Source organism: Rattus norvegicus, chromosome 5 (assembly GCF_036323735.1).
Source record: "Rattus norvegicus strain BN/NHsdMcwi chromosome 5, GRCr8, whole genome shotgun sequence".
In the NCBI taxonomy this organism is placed as follows: Eukaryota; Metazoa; Chordata; class Mammalia; order Rodentia; family Muridae; genus Rattus; species Rattus norvegicus.
The window spans coordinates 138,291,792-138,307,483 of NC_086023.1; the positions used below are offsets into that span (position 1 = coordinate 138,291,792).

General features: G+C 45.6%; 1 protein-coding gene across 11 annotated transcripts in view; it reads right to left on the reverse strand.

Moving 5' to 3' along the window:
- Positions 1-13,674, reverse strand: part of Ccdc30 (coiled-coil domain containing 30) — a 93,399-nt gene extending 79,725 nt beyond the window's left edge. For 3 of the 11 annotated variants that reach the window (XM_039111213.2, XM_063288612.1, XM_008764108.4), the window contains exons 1-2: positions 12,784-13,674; positions 570-760 (exon numbers count right to left, since the gene is read on the reverse strand). In XM_039111213.2, coding sequence (XP_038967141.1) covers positions 570-734 — 165 coding nt within the window. In that variant the 5' untranslated portion in view covers positions 735-760; positions 12,784-13,674. Of the gene's footprint in view, positions 1-569; positions 761-1,481; positions 1,735-7,270; positions 7,727-12,783 lie in introns of those variants that run through there. The other 8 variants (XM_063288613.1, XM_039111207.2, XM_063288606.1 and 5 more) reach the window with 7 other exon arrangements.
- Between the last annotated feature and the right edge of the window lie 2,018 nt (positions 13,675-15,692).

The following is a 15,692-nucleotide window of genomic DNA, read 5'->3' on the forward strand; positions in this document are numbered from 1 at the left end:
CCAGAGGTCCTGAGTTCAATTCCCAGCAACTACATGGTGGCTCACAACCATCTGTAAAGAGATCTGATGCCCTCTTCTGGTGTATCTGAAGACAGCTACAGTGTACTTATATATAATAAATGAATAAAGGTTAAAAAAAAAAGGATAGAAATTTAAAAAAAAAGAATTGATATGTAAATAAAAGACCAGGCTTTTGGTCTGCAAGCTATCCAGAGAATTTCTGGAATAACAAGAGAGAGCTGTCTTGAGCTGAGCAGAACATAGAGAGAGCGGTCTAGAAAGCTGTCTGGAGCAGAACAGTGGTGCCAGCTTGTAACCCATAACTTGACATGAGTCTTGTTTCATCGCTCTCAAACACACCTTCTCTCAGAACCCCTCTCCAAGCGGAGACTGGTCCTTGGCATGTTTAAATGCTGGCAGAGTAAGGCCAACCAAATACGAAGCCTTATTCTGAAATATATAAGTGGGCTTCCTGATATTTTAGTGAATGGCGACTGGCTACACAATGAAGTCTCAGGGGGCCTGCTTGTCACTCAGTTACCTAGTGAGTACCTCAGGTTCTAGAATACCTGGGGAAATTCTTTCTGCAGGCTACTGCTTGGATGTCTTCCATACTCCAGAGTGCAGTCCACAGGTTCCAAGGCCTCTGTTAGTGTCCTCCTTTCACCCAGTGAGCATGCAGTCTGTTTCCTGGGGCTGCTCAGAGCTAGCCTGGACAAGCCTTCTTGACACATTTGGCTGGCTTCCCTTATTTGGGCTTCTGTTGGGAAGAAATAACAGAAAAGTATAAAAAGTATTGTAGGCAAATAACCATTGTTTTATAAAACACCAAGAAAGTTCTTATTTAGAGTTTAGTAATTAATAGAAAATAACATTGAGGTCTTCCTAGTGTCCATGAATTTGTGGTGCTGTTTGCATGCTCAGGTTCTACGGGATCTGGATGTTGTCGCCACCTCTTCCACAAGAATGGCAGAGTTCGGATGTCCTCCTTTCTCAAGTAAAATGAGTTAATTCCAAAAAAAAAAAAAAAAACAAACAAACAAACAAAAAAACAAAACCAAAAACAAAACAAAACCCAAAAAACAAAAAACTACTGCCCTCTTTTCCCCATCCCTCCGGGGTGTTTGAAAACTTTCAGAAACAATAACATAAGAGTGGTAGACACGGCAGCACTTGCCCAATTCCAGCAATTGATAAGTAGAGGCAGGAGAATCATGAGGCAGATAGGAAGGCAGAAGAGAGGGAAAGGAGGGAGAGGAAGGAAGGAGGGAAAGAAGGGAGCCAGGATGAATGGACAGGGGAAGGGTTTGCAGGCCTCCCTGTCCACTGTCACACAGACACAGCAGTAACAGTGGGAAGTGGCACCCAGTGCAGGCTACCTCCTTGCTACCACAACCTCTAAAGAGCAAGGGTGCCTTTTAAGGTTTACAGACACTCCAGTCTGAGTTAGCGCACAGTTGTGCTGTTTTCTGAGCACCTACTGTGTGCAGATGAACTTCAGATGTGGTTCTATCCATCCCCGACTCAAGTGAAGCAGAGCAGTGACATTAAGACATGAAGACTGATGGGCTGGAGAGATGGCTCAGCGGTTGGGAGCACCGACTGCTCTTCCAGAGGTCCTGAGTTCAAATCCCAGCAACCATATGGTGGTTCACAGCCATCTGTAATGAGATCTGATGCCCTCTCCTGGTGCCTGAAGACAGCTACAGTGTACCCATATACAATAAATAAAATCTTTAAAAAAAAAAAAAAAAAGACATGAAGACTGCGGCACAGGAAGCCAAGGGACTTGCCCCATCCCCCAAGTCCTGACATAAGCGCTTCTCAGTGATGACCCGGGACTCCAGCTTCTCAGTTCTCAGCAAACTCCAAAGACCTGGTCCTCCATCCTCTTCAGCCTTCTGCAGTAATCCCCTGGCTCTGTCATCATCCCAGTAAGAACGGCCTCTGGCCCTCTGTTCCCTGCGCTCTGCTCTCTGATCCCTTCCAGGGTACTCTAGCTCGGTTTCAACCACAGACATTGTAACCCATGAGCTTTAGACACCTTCCAAAGCCCCTTCTCTCTGCCAGTTCTCATTCACAGACTCAGGGTCTCACTATGTAGCCCAGGTTGGCCCTAAACTCCCAGTCTCCTGCCTCAGGCTCCCACGTTCTGGTCTAGCGGCGTGAGCCCACACGGTGGTTCTCATTTACCTTTCACAGCTTAGAGCCAGGCTGTCCTTCTAATCCGTGCCCTGGGGACACACACCTCCTGCCCTTCTTTGCTTCCTCGTTAGCTGCTGAGCAAAGTCCTGGTTCATTTCCTCAGGACTCTCCATCTCCTGGGCCTCCCTCCAAAGCCAACCAGGGCTGGAGAGCACTGGGCAGCGCTGCTTGGTGTCCATGTCTGCTCATCCCCGGTGAAGCCTCACTGCTGCCCAGCTGTCACCCATGCCTCCATTCTCTATAGAACTCGACTACTGTCTCACACCCTCTCCTCCCAAGCCTCCATCACCTCCCCTTTCTCTGTCACCCGGCTTCTTGCTCCCCAGAGAACCTCCATACTGCCTTACCAAACCCACCAACTCCTGCATTCTTTCCCCTGGAGAAAACTAATGAGCTGTCCTTATTCCAAAGGCAACACCACCATCACTGTCCCCACGGACACTAGATCCCATCCTTCATTTTGCTGTTGTTTTTGGAGACAGGGTCTCACGATGTAGCTCAAAGAAGTCTTGGTTCTTCCTACAAAACATTTATAAACAAAAGGAATCTGCTGGAAGCTACAGTCTCCTACTGAGGAATTATTTTATTCACAGGATGTCCCTTGTAGCTTACCTCAGGATCCTGCAGTTTGCTTTAAAAGTTTTCTCTTTGGGGGAGAATAGCACTGAGTATTGAACCTAGGGCCTTGCTTGACTATTGAACCCCAACTCTATCACCTAAGACCGTCTGACCTAAGCCTTCTATTACAATTAATTTTTCTGGGGCTGGAGAGATGGCTCAGCAGTTAAGAGCACTGATTGCTCTTCAGAGGTCCTGAGTTCAAATCCCGGCAACCACATGGTGGCTCACAACCATCTGTAATGAGATCTGATGCTCTCTTCTGGTGTGTCTGAAGACAGCAACAGTGTATTCATAAAATAAATAAATCTTAAAAAAATTAATTCTTCTTACTTATTGAAAGTAATAATCCTTGTGGTGGTTTGACTAGGAATGGCCCCCACAGACTCATGTGTTTGAATGCTTGGCCATAGGGAGAGGCACTATTAGGCCTTGTTGGAGGAAGCCTATCACACGGGCCAGGCTTTAAGGTCTCCTGTGCTCAAGCTACATCCAGCGACACAGCCTCCTTCTGCTGCCTGAGGATCCAGATGTAGAGCTCTCAGCTCCTTCTCCAGCACCATGTCTGCCTGCAGGCTGCCTTGCTTCTCACCATAATAATGGATTAACCTCTGAAACCGTAAGCCAGCTTCCATCAAACGTTTTTCTTTATAAGAGTTGCTATGGCCATGGTGTCTCTTCACAGCAATAGAAGACACTCCTCAAACAAATTTTTTAAAAAAGCAATCATACTATGTATCAGCTTGAACCATGATAGTGGCTAAATATCTGCTGCTTTGGAGGCTGGAGAAATGGCTTAGAGACTAGGAGCACTGGCGGCTCAAGGTTCAGTTCCCACCACTGACTTGGCAGCTCACGATAAGGTGGTTCGAATAAGAGTGGCCCCCATAAGCTCACAGGTTTGAATGTTTTGTCATTAGGAAGTGGCATAAGCTATGTGAGAAGGCTGAGGAAGTGTGGCCTTGTTGGAGTAGTTGTGGCTTTGTTGGAGGAAGTGTGTCACTGGGGATGGACTTTGAGGTTTCAAAAGCCCAAGTCAGGCCTGGTGGCTTCTCTTTTGCTGCTGTTTTCAGATGCAGATGTAGAACTCTCTGCAACTTCTCCAGCAACATGTCTTCCTGTGTGCTGTCAATGCCCTCTTCCGGGATGCTAATGGACTAAGACTGAGAGTAAGTCCTGAGACTGTTAGTAAGCCTGCAAGTAAAGGCTTTCTTCCATAAGAGTTTCTGTTGTCATGGTGTCTCTTTACAGCAATAGAACAGTGGCTAAGACACCCAACTATCTGGAACTAATTCTAGTTCCAAGGCATCCAGCACCCTCTTGAGGCATCCAGCACCCTCTTGTGGCCTCCATGGGTACTAGCAAACAGTGCGCGCGCGCGCGCGCGCGAACACACACACACACACACACACACACACACACACACACACGGGAAAACACACAATAGAAAATAATTTTCTAAAGATCTGCTGATTTGTGAACCAGTATGTGTGCTAGAATCTCTAACTAGGACGAGGAGTCACAACTGTGAGGAATTGATTACAACTTAAGTCTGAGCCACCTTCACACTGATATACATTCTCATAGGTGGTACTGTACCAGTCTATATAATATATTGCTTTACTTTTTAAAAATCATAGTTTTATTATTTTTGCCCTTTATTTTCCATGTTTTACACATTAACTTTGAGTGCTACATTCAGAATTGTAATTGTCATCTGATTCTCATACTGATGGAGAAAGGCTGGGGTCTGGATCCTTAGCCAGGATCCTCCTCCTCACAGCCTAGAATTGAGCGTCTTCTGCTCCCCAGGCTTTTCATCTGTTGTCACATTCTCCTTCCCATCAGATCTGTAAGCATCATACAGTTACGTGTACTTTTAGTTCTGGGGTATCAGAGAACCCAAGATATTGGGCATATACCAGTATCCTATGCTGGACATGGACTAGTGCTTATGTTATAATGATGAGACAAAATCCAGACTGCAGGGTCTGGTGAGATGGCTCTGTGGGTAAAAAGCATTTGCTGTACAATGATGACCTGTATTCAATCCTAGACTCCATGGTGGAAGGAGAGAAGCTACTCCTAAAACTATTCCCAAACCTCCACACACTCCACAGTGTGAATGTGCATGCGCGCGCACACACACACACACACACACACACACACACACACACACACACCACAAATAAAAAAGTTACAATAAAGCAGAGTGCTAAGGTACCATTACAACTGTGTGAAAACCAGGCAGCCAAGACCGGAAGTAAATCCATCAGTCTTAAAGCATTAGCTACAAACCACTGAGTGCTGAGCCTGCGAGTGACCAGAAGTGAGTTCAGCATGGTTGCCACGCTGTCGTAATGAAGTGAAAGAACACAGGCTGGAGGGCAGTAAGAGGTGAAGGATGCTGAAAATATCTCCGGGAAGTGGGGAGTGAGTCTGCTGAGGAGAAGGAGGAAGAGGAGGAGGAAGAGAAGGAAAAGGTGGAAGAGGAGAAGGAAGAGGAGGAGGAGGAAGAGGGAGAAGAGGAGGAGGAAGAGGAGGAGGAAAGTGTGAACTCCAGGCCAGTATCCAAACGCCAAGTCCCCTTTGCTCTCCCACTAGACACACTTGCAAAGCCAGGGATCTCCAATCTCTGCTCAATTTAGCCATCATTTACATGGCCACCTCATACACCTATCATAACCTGAATCCCGGGGACAACCTTGCCTCAAGGCCAAACTGCCAAGTCCCATTTCTGATTACCATCTTCTATCTTGCCTGGTCTTGTAAAATTGTGGTGAACTATATGTAAGTGTAAACTTACCATCTTAGCCATCTTCACATATGTGAAGTGATGGGTATTAAATGTATTCACAACATGTGTCATCCATCACCACCATCCATGTACAGAATGCTCCATTTTCATTTTCAGAACATGAAAACTATCCCCAACAGAAGATCTGTACCTGGAGCACAGGAGTTGACTACCTTCCCCAGCCCACAGCAAGTGCCTTTCTTTGTCCTCTAGTTTTTGAGGACGCAAAGTGTCCACTATTAAGTGTAACCACAGGCGAGCTTCCCTGTATTGGCCCATTTCACTCAGCTTCTATCCCCACCTCAGCCAATGCCGGTTCCCTGCCTCTACTGTGTCCACTGTCCTGCACACAGTCAATCTACCACTCAGCTGCTGAGGGATAGCCTCTGTCTCTGCACTATTGTGGAAGGTGCTACCACAGATGTTGGTGTGTGAGCATCGTTATCTGTCCCTGCTTTCTGCTCTTCAGGCCTTGTTGCCAAGGAATAGAATGTCTAGATAAATAATTCTATAACAATCATCTACTATAATGGTGTCATTTTATTTTCCCAATGTAATACAGAAAGGCTCCGATTTAAGGTTGGGCTTAAATGTTAGCCCAACCTGACCGATATTTTTATTAAACCTCACCAAAATTCTCAATCATCTTGTCCCTTGTCCCACCTTCCTGAAAATACCAGTCCTGGGAAAGTTTCACTAATCTTTATCTATGTCGCTGGGTGCTGGAAGGGAAACGCCAAAAAAGCACACAGAGTAAAGCCGCCACAGATTCATGGTCTCCATCTTCTAGGTCGGTCTATGCGTTGCCGGTACTGGAACTCCTGGCTCTTGCTCCTGACGAACAATCTCGTTCTCCACACTAAAAAAGCTGAGCCCATCTTCTTTCCTTCCCACCCCCACATGTGAGCCTTCATCTTTAGATATCCTTATCTCGCCTTCCTCAGGGGGAAAGATGTTCACTCTCCTGGTTTCTCTTCTGTTGTGACAAAAACACTCAGACCAAAAGCAACTTCAAGGAGGAAAGGGTTTACCTGGCCTCATTTCCAGGTCACAGTCCGACACTGAGAGAAGTCAGCATCAGAATTTAAGCAGGGAAGAGGGACACTGCTTACTGGCTCCTTTTCTAGATGCCTTATGCAGTTCACCTGCCTAGGGACTGTGATGCCCGAAATGGGCTGAGCCCCCCTGCATCAATTCATGATCAAAACAGTAACTCACGCAGTCATACTCACAGACCCAGGCAATTGCTCCATAGGGGCTCTCCTCTCAGATGACTCTAGGCTAACCAGGACAATCATCCTCTTGACCGAGGTCAGTCCCATTACCTGTCATCTAGGTCCTATTTTCTAGTCCTGCATTTTTTTTTCCACATGCACATAATCTTCCTCTCTACTGGTATTTGGCCAAGCTCAGACAGCCCTGATATCAAAAATGAGGATACAGGCCTAAGAGTATAACTCAGTGATAAGACAAGAAAATACCCACTTCTGGTGGTTTAGTCTAGTCCTTCCCAGCTGTCGTCCTCTTGGACAACATGCCCCTCACACACACTGTTCTGTTTTTGTCAATGTTCTGGCAATGAATGAGAATCTGTAAATGTCACATCCAACTGGACGGTTTCCCGTTCTTACAGGTGCCTGCTGTTCTCACCTGTCCACTCTTCCACAGAAGCCTTCTTTGTTCTGTGACATCGTGCCTGCCTGCACTCTCGTCTAGCCCATCTTATTCAGCATTCCTCCAGGCTCCTCTTTCTCGTTCTTGTTTTTTTAACCAGTATTTAAATGTTATTCCCATGAAGCCACTTTGACTCTCTGCCCTCCTCTATGGTGGTAACAGCTTGGCACCTCGGATACACCTTGGTTCAATAGATGACTGCATCACTGGGTAGCTGTTACAGCAGTTGGAACAAACTCAGGAGCGTGGCTGAGACTCCAGGTGTCCTTTAATTATAACTTGGACTTTTCCTTCTTCCTCAGAAATAAGACATTACCTGTAACAATCGAAAAGCTGCCTTCAGCACCGCTAGGCAATGTTCATGTGACCGAGATCTCACCAGTAGGAGACAAATGGAGTTCTGCACTGCTTCCAGGCATTCCTCTTCCTTGCCTCTTCCTATTTCTATGGGCTGAAACCCGAGTAGCCAATCTGATGCCATCAAATGGAAACCACGCGACAAAAATAAACCGAAAGGAGAAACCTGGACCTTTTACAGTTCCAAAACGCAGCCTACAAAGTTTTTAATTTTTAAATGTGTGTGCATGCGTGCATGTGTGTGTTGCAGGTACATGGATTTCACACACATGTGAGGTGATCAGAGGACTCTGTCAGTTCTCTCCTTCCACCCTGCTGAGGCTGTCTCTCTCATTTTCACAGCTCTGCACACCCTAGGCTGGTCAGCCTGCAAGCTCCTGGGCCACGCCTACCTCTCCCTCCATCTCACCACACTGCTGCCGGGATTATAGACGCATGCCACTGCATCCAGTGTTTTGTGGGTTCTGCAGATCGCACCTGCCGAGCCATCTAACAGCCGTCTTCTCTTTTGGACCAATCGTTTTCCCCTGAGAAGTCACACATGTAAATTCTATTATGGAGATATATTCCCCACTACTAAAACCATTATGATTTGAGCTTGCTGTCACTCTCAGCTAATTCCTTACTACCTTGAGAATGTTACTGAAAGGACATGATGTAAGGACAGCACGCATACCTGTAACCCCCGAACTTAGAAGGGAGGAGGAGGAGGAAGAGGAGGGGGAAGAGGAGGAAGAGGAGGAGGAGAAGGAGGAAGAGGAGGAGGAGAAGGAGGAAGAGGAGGAGGATCAGGAACTCAAGCTCAGCTGACTCTAAGTTCCTCATCCTTCTGCTTCTAAGAGCTCAGGAACAGTCTGGTCATACACTCTTAATTTTTCTTTTAAAAAAAATGCTTTTTTAAAATAGGGTCTCACTAGCATGGAGCTCCTTGTGCAGACCAGGGTGGTCTCAAATTCTCAGAGCTCTGCCTGTCTCCACCTCCTTATTTTTTTTTAAAGATGGCAGGATTTTTTATTTTTTTTATTTTTTTTAAAGATTTATTCATTTATTATATATAAGTACACTGTGGCTATCTTCAGATACATCAGAAGAGGGCATCGGATCTCTTTATAGATGGTTGTGAGCCACCATGTGGTTGCTGGGAATTGAACTCAGGACCTCTGGAAGGGCAGTCGGGTGCTCTTAACCGCTGAGCCATCTCTCCAGCCCGGATTTTTTATTTTTTATTTTTTATTTATTATGTATACATCATACAGCTTTCTGCCTGCATGTATGCCTGCAGGCCAGAAGAAGGCATCAGATTTCATTACAGGTGGTTGTGAGCCACCATGTGGTTGCTGGGAATTGAACTCAGGGCCTCTGGAAGAGCAGTCAGTGCTCTTAACCACTGAGCCATCTCTCCAGCCCCTCCACCTCCTTTTTTGAGATGACAGGTGTTCACCACCATGCCTGGCTTCTGATGCACTTCTGTCTGCATTTCTCTGTGGGTATGCCCCTCCTTTTGACAGGATCATCTGTCTGCTGCTATCCCGCAAGGCTGACGACAACTCTTTAAGCCCTAAGCCTGCACACCATTTCAGAATAGACCAATGCTTTGTTTCTCTTGGTTCAAACTTTCGAGACCTTTAGTTCATTAATCGTGTCTCGATGACTTGGGCCCTCCTCCACGTGGATCGTTCACACTTGGTGAGCCGAGATCAGCGCGCTCCCAATTGTCAGCCGAACAACTTGGCTTGGTTCATCCACCACTTCCCCAGCTACCTTCTGGATGTCACAGTTATAGTCACCAACAAATAATAAAGTGACACATCCTGGCCTGGGTATCATCCCCGACTCTTCCCCAGTCACCTGACCACCACACAGTCCCCCAGATCTGTAGCTGCTTGCTTTTTCCCGATCATCTCCCCTATGCTTGCTGGCTTAGTGTAGGCACTCATGATGCACTTTGAAGAGCGAAGAGCACAGTTGGCCACCACCGGAGCGGCTGGGCCCGGCTGGCCCTACGCAGCCTGTGCTCTGCGAAGCCCCAGAAGGCTCATTCCGGACGCAGATCACTTGCTTAAGGTTTGCATTGCTTTCGGGCAGAGTTTAAACCCCTTTACTTGGCGCCCGAAATTCCCCACAGCCTGGTTCCTGCCCTCCTCTCTCAGTTCATCTTCTGATCACCATTAGCCTCGGGCTCTCGAGTCATATGACCAATGCCCCCGTTATGCAGCTGGTGATTAATTCCTTGACTCTGTGCACCCAGGTCCTTCTGCCTGGGATGGTGTTAGAGCATCCCTGAACAAATTTTCTCCCCAGTGGACTCAGACTTGGTGGTTGGGAAATCCTAAAAATCGAATTCAACGGATCGCAAAGCAATAAAAAACATTTTTGAGTTATAAAGTCTCTGATATTTAAAGTGTACCTAAAACTGCCCCCATTTAACAAAGTGCATGAGTATAGTCTTCCCTCTGAAACAGATACTGAAGAAATGGTCATTTAGCATCTTAGCAAGTGCAAACACATGTATTTTAGGCCTCCCAAATGTCTCACATCTAGAGGGTAAGCTGGGAAGCTGAAGGTCAAAGTAAAAATGAGTTGTAGGTGGAAAGAGGCCAAACAATAGTTCTGCCCTCCACCTACAACAGGGGGATCATTTTCTGGCTCTGAGGAAAGGACTGGTTTTGAATCATGAAGGGACACTAAGGAACAAACAAATACGAGGCCATAAAACTAGAACAACCACTCATGTGACTTTTCACCCTAATCGGCCTTCCGTCTATAGAAATATAATTCAAACACACATAACCTTAGACACAAGAATACAATTCACAGGTGGCTTCAATTCCTAAATAAGATATACTTTAAAAAAGGTTAAAAGTGATGTAGCAACATGAGAATGGCCCGACATAAATGAAGAGAAGAAAAATGTACAGCATCTATATGTAAAACAAACAGAATCTATATGTAAAACGCACACCATGAACATGTCAAATGCACACATGTGAACAAGGACTGGCACAGAGCATACACGGTCGATGTTGGTTATGTTAAGACGGTTTCTTAGTTCTGCCGCTTGTTTGCACTTCAGGTTAAGCGAGATGCTCTGTATGTCGTAGGCTGTATCACGGGAGCCCTGGAGCTGCTGACTAGGAGCTGGCAGCACAACCCATGACTCCATGTGAGTCCATGCCTTGCAAAGTCTCATAAATCAAAATCTCCTCACCCCCCACCCTGCTTTAGGACTGTTTAAGAGGAATAGAAAAAGACTATAATTTAAACCTGTCATAATTTTTTTAAAGATGTGTTTGTTTTATTTATATGAGTATACCACTATAGCTGTCTACAGACACACCAGAAGAGGGCATCGGATCCCATTACAGATGGTTGTGAGATTGGTTGCTGGGAATTGAACTCAGGACTTCTGGAAGAGCAGTCTGTGCTCTTAATCGCTGAGCCATTTCCCCAGCCCCATAATTTTTGTCCAATACTTATCAGAGGAGGAAGCACGTTGTAAAAGAAAACCTAGGGGCTGGGGATTTAGCTCAGTGGTAGAGCGCTTACCTAGCAAGTGCAAGGCCCTGGGTTCGGTCCCCAGCTCCGAAAAAAAGAACCAAAAAAAAAAAAAAAACAAAAACAAAAACAAACAAAAAAAAACCCTAACTACCTCTCTGGTTCTTTCTTTCTTTCTTTCTTTCTTTCTTTCTTTCTTTCTTTCTTCCTTTCTTTCTTTCCTCCCTTCCTCCCTTCTTTCCTTCCTTCTCCTTCTCCTTCTCCCCTTCTTCTTTTTCTTTTTCTTTTTTTTTTGGTTCTTTTTTTCGGAGCTGGGGACCGAACCCAGGGCCTTGCACTTCCTAGGTAAGCGCTCTACCACTGAGCTAAATCCCCAGCCCCCTTCTTTTTCTTCTTTTTGTTTTGTTTTCTGAGACAGGGTTTCTCTATGTAACAGAGTCCTGGCTGTCCTGGACTTGATTTGTAGACCAGGCTGGCCTCGAACTCACAGAGGAATCCCTGCCTCTGCCTTCCGAATACTGGGATTAAAGGCATATGCCCTGCCCAGCTTCTGTGTGTGTTTTCAAGAGATTCTGCTTTATTTTATTTGATATGAAGAATTAGAAAAGCAGCAGAATTTTGTCCTTTCTAATCTAGTACAGAAAACTGAATTTTTACCATTTGGAAATCAGAACTGACCCTCAGCATGAGACATTTGAAATACTGCTTTAATTGCTTTTCTTGGTCTGAGAGATCAAAATATTATAACCCCCAAAATACCTGTTCAAATTGTAACCTTACTGCTCCCCAAGCATAGGTTTACACTTAAACCCGAATACTGAGAAAGCAGTAGTAAGGACCAACACGGTACGCATATAATGAGACCCAAGTATGACTTAAATGATACTTTCCAGGCTAAAGTAAAATGTCATTGGATCTAAATTATTCCATTTTAGGCTTTAGTACTTCTGTATTTTTTTTTTTTAAGGTTCAATGGGCCTGCTCCTTTGCCAAAAATACGTTAAGTTGTTCTTGACACGGGGGTGGAGGGGGGGCAGGGCGGTGCGGGGAGGGGAACCGTTTCAAGTATCCCCACTCTGGCAAATCCCACAATCCCCCGGATGTGAATGTACTTTGGCCTAAAAGTAAATTCGGCTGTATGATCATTTTTGAACGACATTTTTACAAGTATGAACATATTGCTCAAATTTGTATTTAACATAGTACGTAACAAGGAACAGAATTTAAACTTTCACATATGGTGTGTATACAGCTGTCAAGAAGTCCAAAACATTTAAATTTCTTTCTATTTTCAAAATACAATAGGTTTGCAACAGCCTATGTATTTGCAACGTTTACTTCACCGGTCTCAAATTCAGCCAAGGCAGAGAATTTGCAACAGTGCAGAGAAACGGAAACTCCTTACAGGGAGGGACTGCAAGGCTGAAAGATGAGAAATGTACAGCCATGCAAAGCCTCGCTGTAGAGAAGCGGAAGGAGATGGCCTATGGGTGACAGAATGGTGAAGACATTCAACAACGCACAGCGTGGATAGGGAAGGGTGAGATGGTTGTGGGGTAAACAGGATAAAGGAGCCGGTGCTCGGATGGTGAGAGAAGTGGATGGAGTTGAAGGCTGAAAGGCAGAAGGCAACTGACTTGATGACCTCAGACGCTGGTGTCCCCACCGGCCTGCAGAGCTTCATCCGGATGCAAGGTTGCGCTGGACGAAGCTAGCACGACAGTCCTTTCCCTCGGCCCACGCGCAGGACACAACGGTGTCTCCCGGGCCTTTGTGGCTGTCGGGACCTTCGAGGACAGTCACGAGCACGCCGAAGCCCACCAGCCCACATGAAGGAGCTCACCGGGGATCCGAAGAGATCTGGAATGTGCACCACGGGAAGAGCAGGTCCGCCCTGCGGTTGAGGTGGGATTTCCCTGAGAGCCTGCAGAAGGTGCAGGGGTCGCTCAGCTCCAGCGGCCCAGCCGCTGTCATGGCAACCGCGCTCAGCAGGGGACGCGCAGGCGCAACCCGGCGGGAGCCTTGGAGACTGTGCACGCTTTTGGTGCCCTGGGCCGTTCTTCCTGTGATGACTGTTGTTACAGCGCACGTCATTGGCCTCAATGATCTAGAGACTACCTCATTGGCTCCGGAGGTGGCAGTAACTATGACAACAAAGTACCGTGTCTATATAATACCCAAACTGCGAGTAAACACAGGGTTCTATTTCTCGAGTTGCTTCCCTCCAAGCTCTACCTGTCTCCTTATAATTTGTTTTTCTGTAAGTGACTTCAAAAATTGGATGTGAGAGTTCACAATAGGAGGGTGAGATAGAATTGAGTTTGGAGGCAGTTAGTGTTATACAGTAAATTCCAGTCCGTGCCCCCTAGGCTATAGAATGAAACTTTGCCTTTAAAAAAAGAAAGAAAGGGGGTTGGGGATTTAGCTCAGTGGTAGAGCGCTTGCCTAGGAAGCGCAAGGCCCTGGGTTCGGTCCCCAGCTCCGAAAAAAAAGAACCAAAAAAAAAAAAAAGAAAGAAAGAAAGAAAGAAAAAGGCGGATACTGTCCATGTCAGCAGCTCTCAATTTAGGGCCAGAATTCGTCGTAACAACTGGAATAACTATGGTAAATTTTCACACTTTTGGACCCCGCTAATCACTGTGACATGAATTACCATGTCATTTGGAGCACACAGTTGAGATGAACTTTAGGTCTAGTTGGCAAAACTTCCAAGACAACAACAGGCTTCGCCCTGGTACAGTGCTGTAAAAGATTGACTTTCCTCTGCACGAAGAGCCTTGGCTGTGACTCATCTGTACAGGGGGATCTGTGCTGCTAGAACGAGGAGATCTTCACGATTATGTTCATGAGGGATCCACTTCTGATTGTTTTATTTTTTTATAGACTAAGTCTTGTGATGCTCAGTCTGGTCCTTTTTTTTTTTTTTTAAAGATTCTTATTTATTTTATGTGAGTACACTGTTGCTGTCTGTCTGCAGACACACCAGAAGAGGGGATCAGATTCCATTATAGAAGGTTGTGAGCCACTATGTGGTAGCTGGGATTTGAACTCAGGACCTCTGGAAGAGCAGTCAGTGCTCTTAACCGCTGAGCCATCTCTCCAGATCAGATTGTTTTAATAAAGCTTGACTAGAATTACTGTGAAGGCTGGAACCCTTAAGAAAGCCTTACTTGGAGTTGGGGATTTAGCTCAGTGGTAGAGCGCTTGCCTAGCAAACACAAGGCCCTGGGTTTGGTCCCCAGCTCCGAAAAAAAGGAAAAAAAAAAAAAAAAAGCCTGACTTAGCATTGACAAATCTGTTTGGCTTCTTATATAATGCAAAATAAATATTTTTAAAATGATTTCTGTACCTGTAGGTTTACCTTGATAAGTTAATGTGCACCACTGCATGCTAGAGCCCAAGGAGGCCAAAAGAGGACACCAAATCTCCTGGAACTAGAATTAGTCATTGGGAGTTCTGTGGGTGCTGGGAATGCATCTTTGTTTCTCTTCAAGAGCAGCAAATACTAGTAACTGTGTCTTCTGCTTTCAGCCCCCAAAGAATTTTTTTTTTTTTTTTGAGCTGGGAACCGAACCCAGGGCCTTGCGCTTGCTAGGCAAGCGCTCTACCACTGAGCTAAATCCCCAACCCCTCAAAGAATTTTTAATAATACATTTTAACACAGGCTCAGCTTAAATCTTCAGATGTTCTTTTTGCAAGATCCCAGGTGCTTGTCAAAGCTGGGATTTTGGAGGCTCTCTTTTTGGAAGCTTTTGCTTTGCTGGTATCCAAAACACCACTTACATTTTTTGGTCTTACTCTAGCTGCGAGCCCCTCCTCCTGGATCATCTGGGGTCCCTCCTCAGAATAGCATCTCCTATTTTCTATTAGTTCTTCCTTGGCCTTAAAAGTGCTTCCCCCCTCTGATCTAAAATGTTCATTTCCATCACAACTCACTCCCACCAACTAGTTTCAGCAGCACCACCTCCATAGGAAAGGTTCCTTGGTCCTCCAATCTAGATCAAATGCCTTGTTTGCCCTCGCAAGCATTCCTACCTGCTAAAACACACACAGATACACAGACCCCTGGAACTTCTACCTGGGTAAATACTGTTTTTAAAATTTCAGAACAAACTATAAACGGAGAGGAAAAAGTTAGTGAGTGTATAAACAAGGTAGTGATTCTCAGGACTTTAATAAAACAATCTGGAGTGGATCCCTCATGAACATAATTGGGAAGATCACCTTGTTCTAGCAGCACAGATCCCCCTGTACAGAGGAGTCACAGCCAAGGCTCTTCGTGCAGAGGAAAGTCAATCTTTTACAGCACTGTACCAGTGGCGAAGCCTGTTGTTGTCTTGGAAGTTTTGCCAACTAGACCAAAGTTCATCTCAACTGTGTGCTCCAAGAGACCGTTTTCACTCCTGGGCGCCACACTTCCAGATTTCATTGTTTCTACTTATCCTGCCACTTCTGTTTATGTCATAATTGAAAGTCTCTGTATGCCTTACCAGGCTACCCTTCCAACTCCATGACAAGTCACACTGTGAGTTGTACTGTAAGCCAG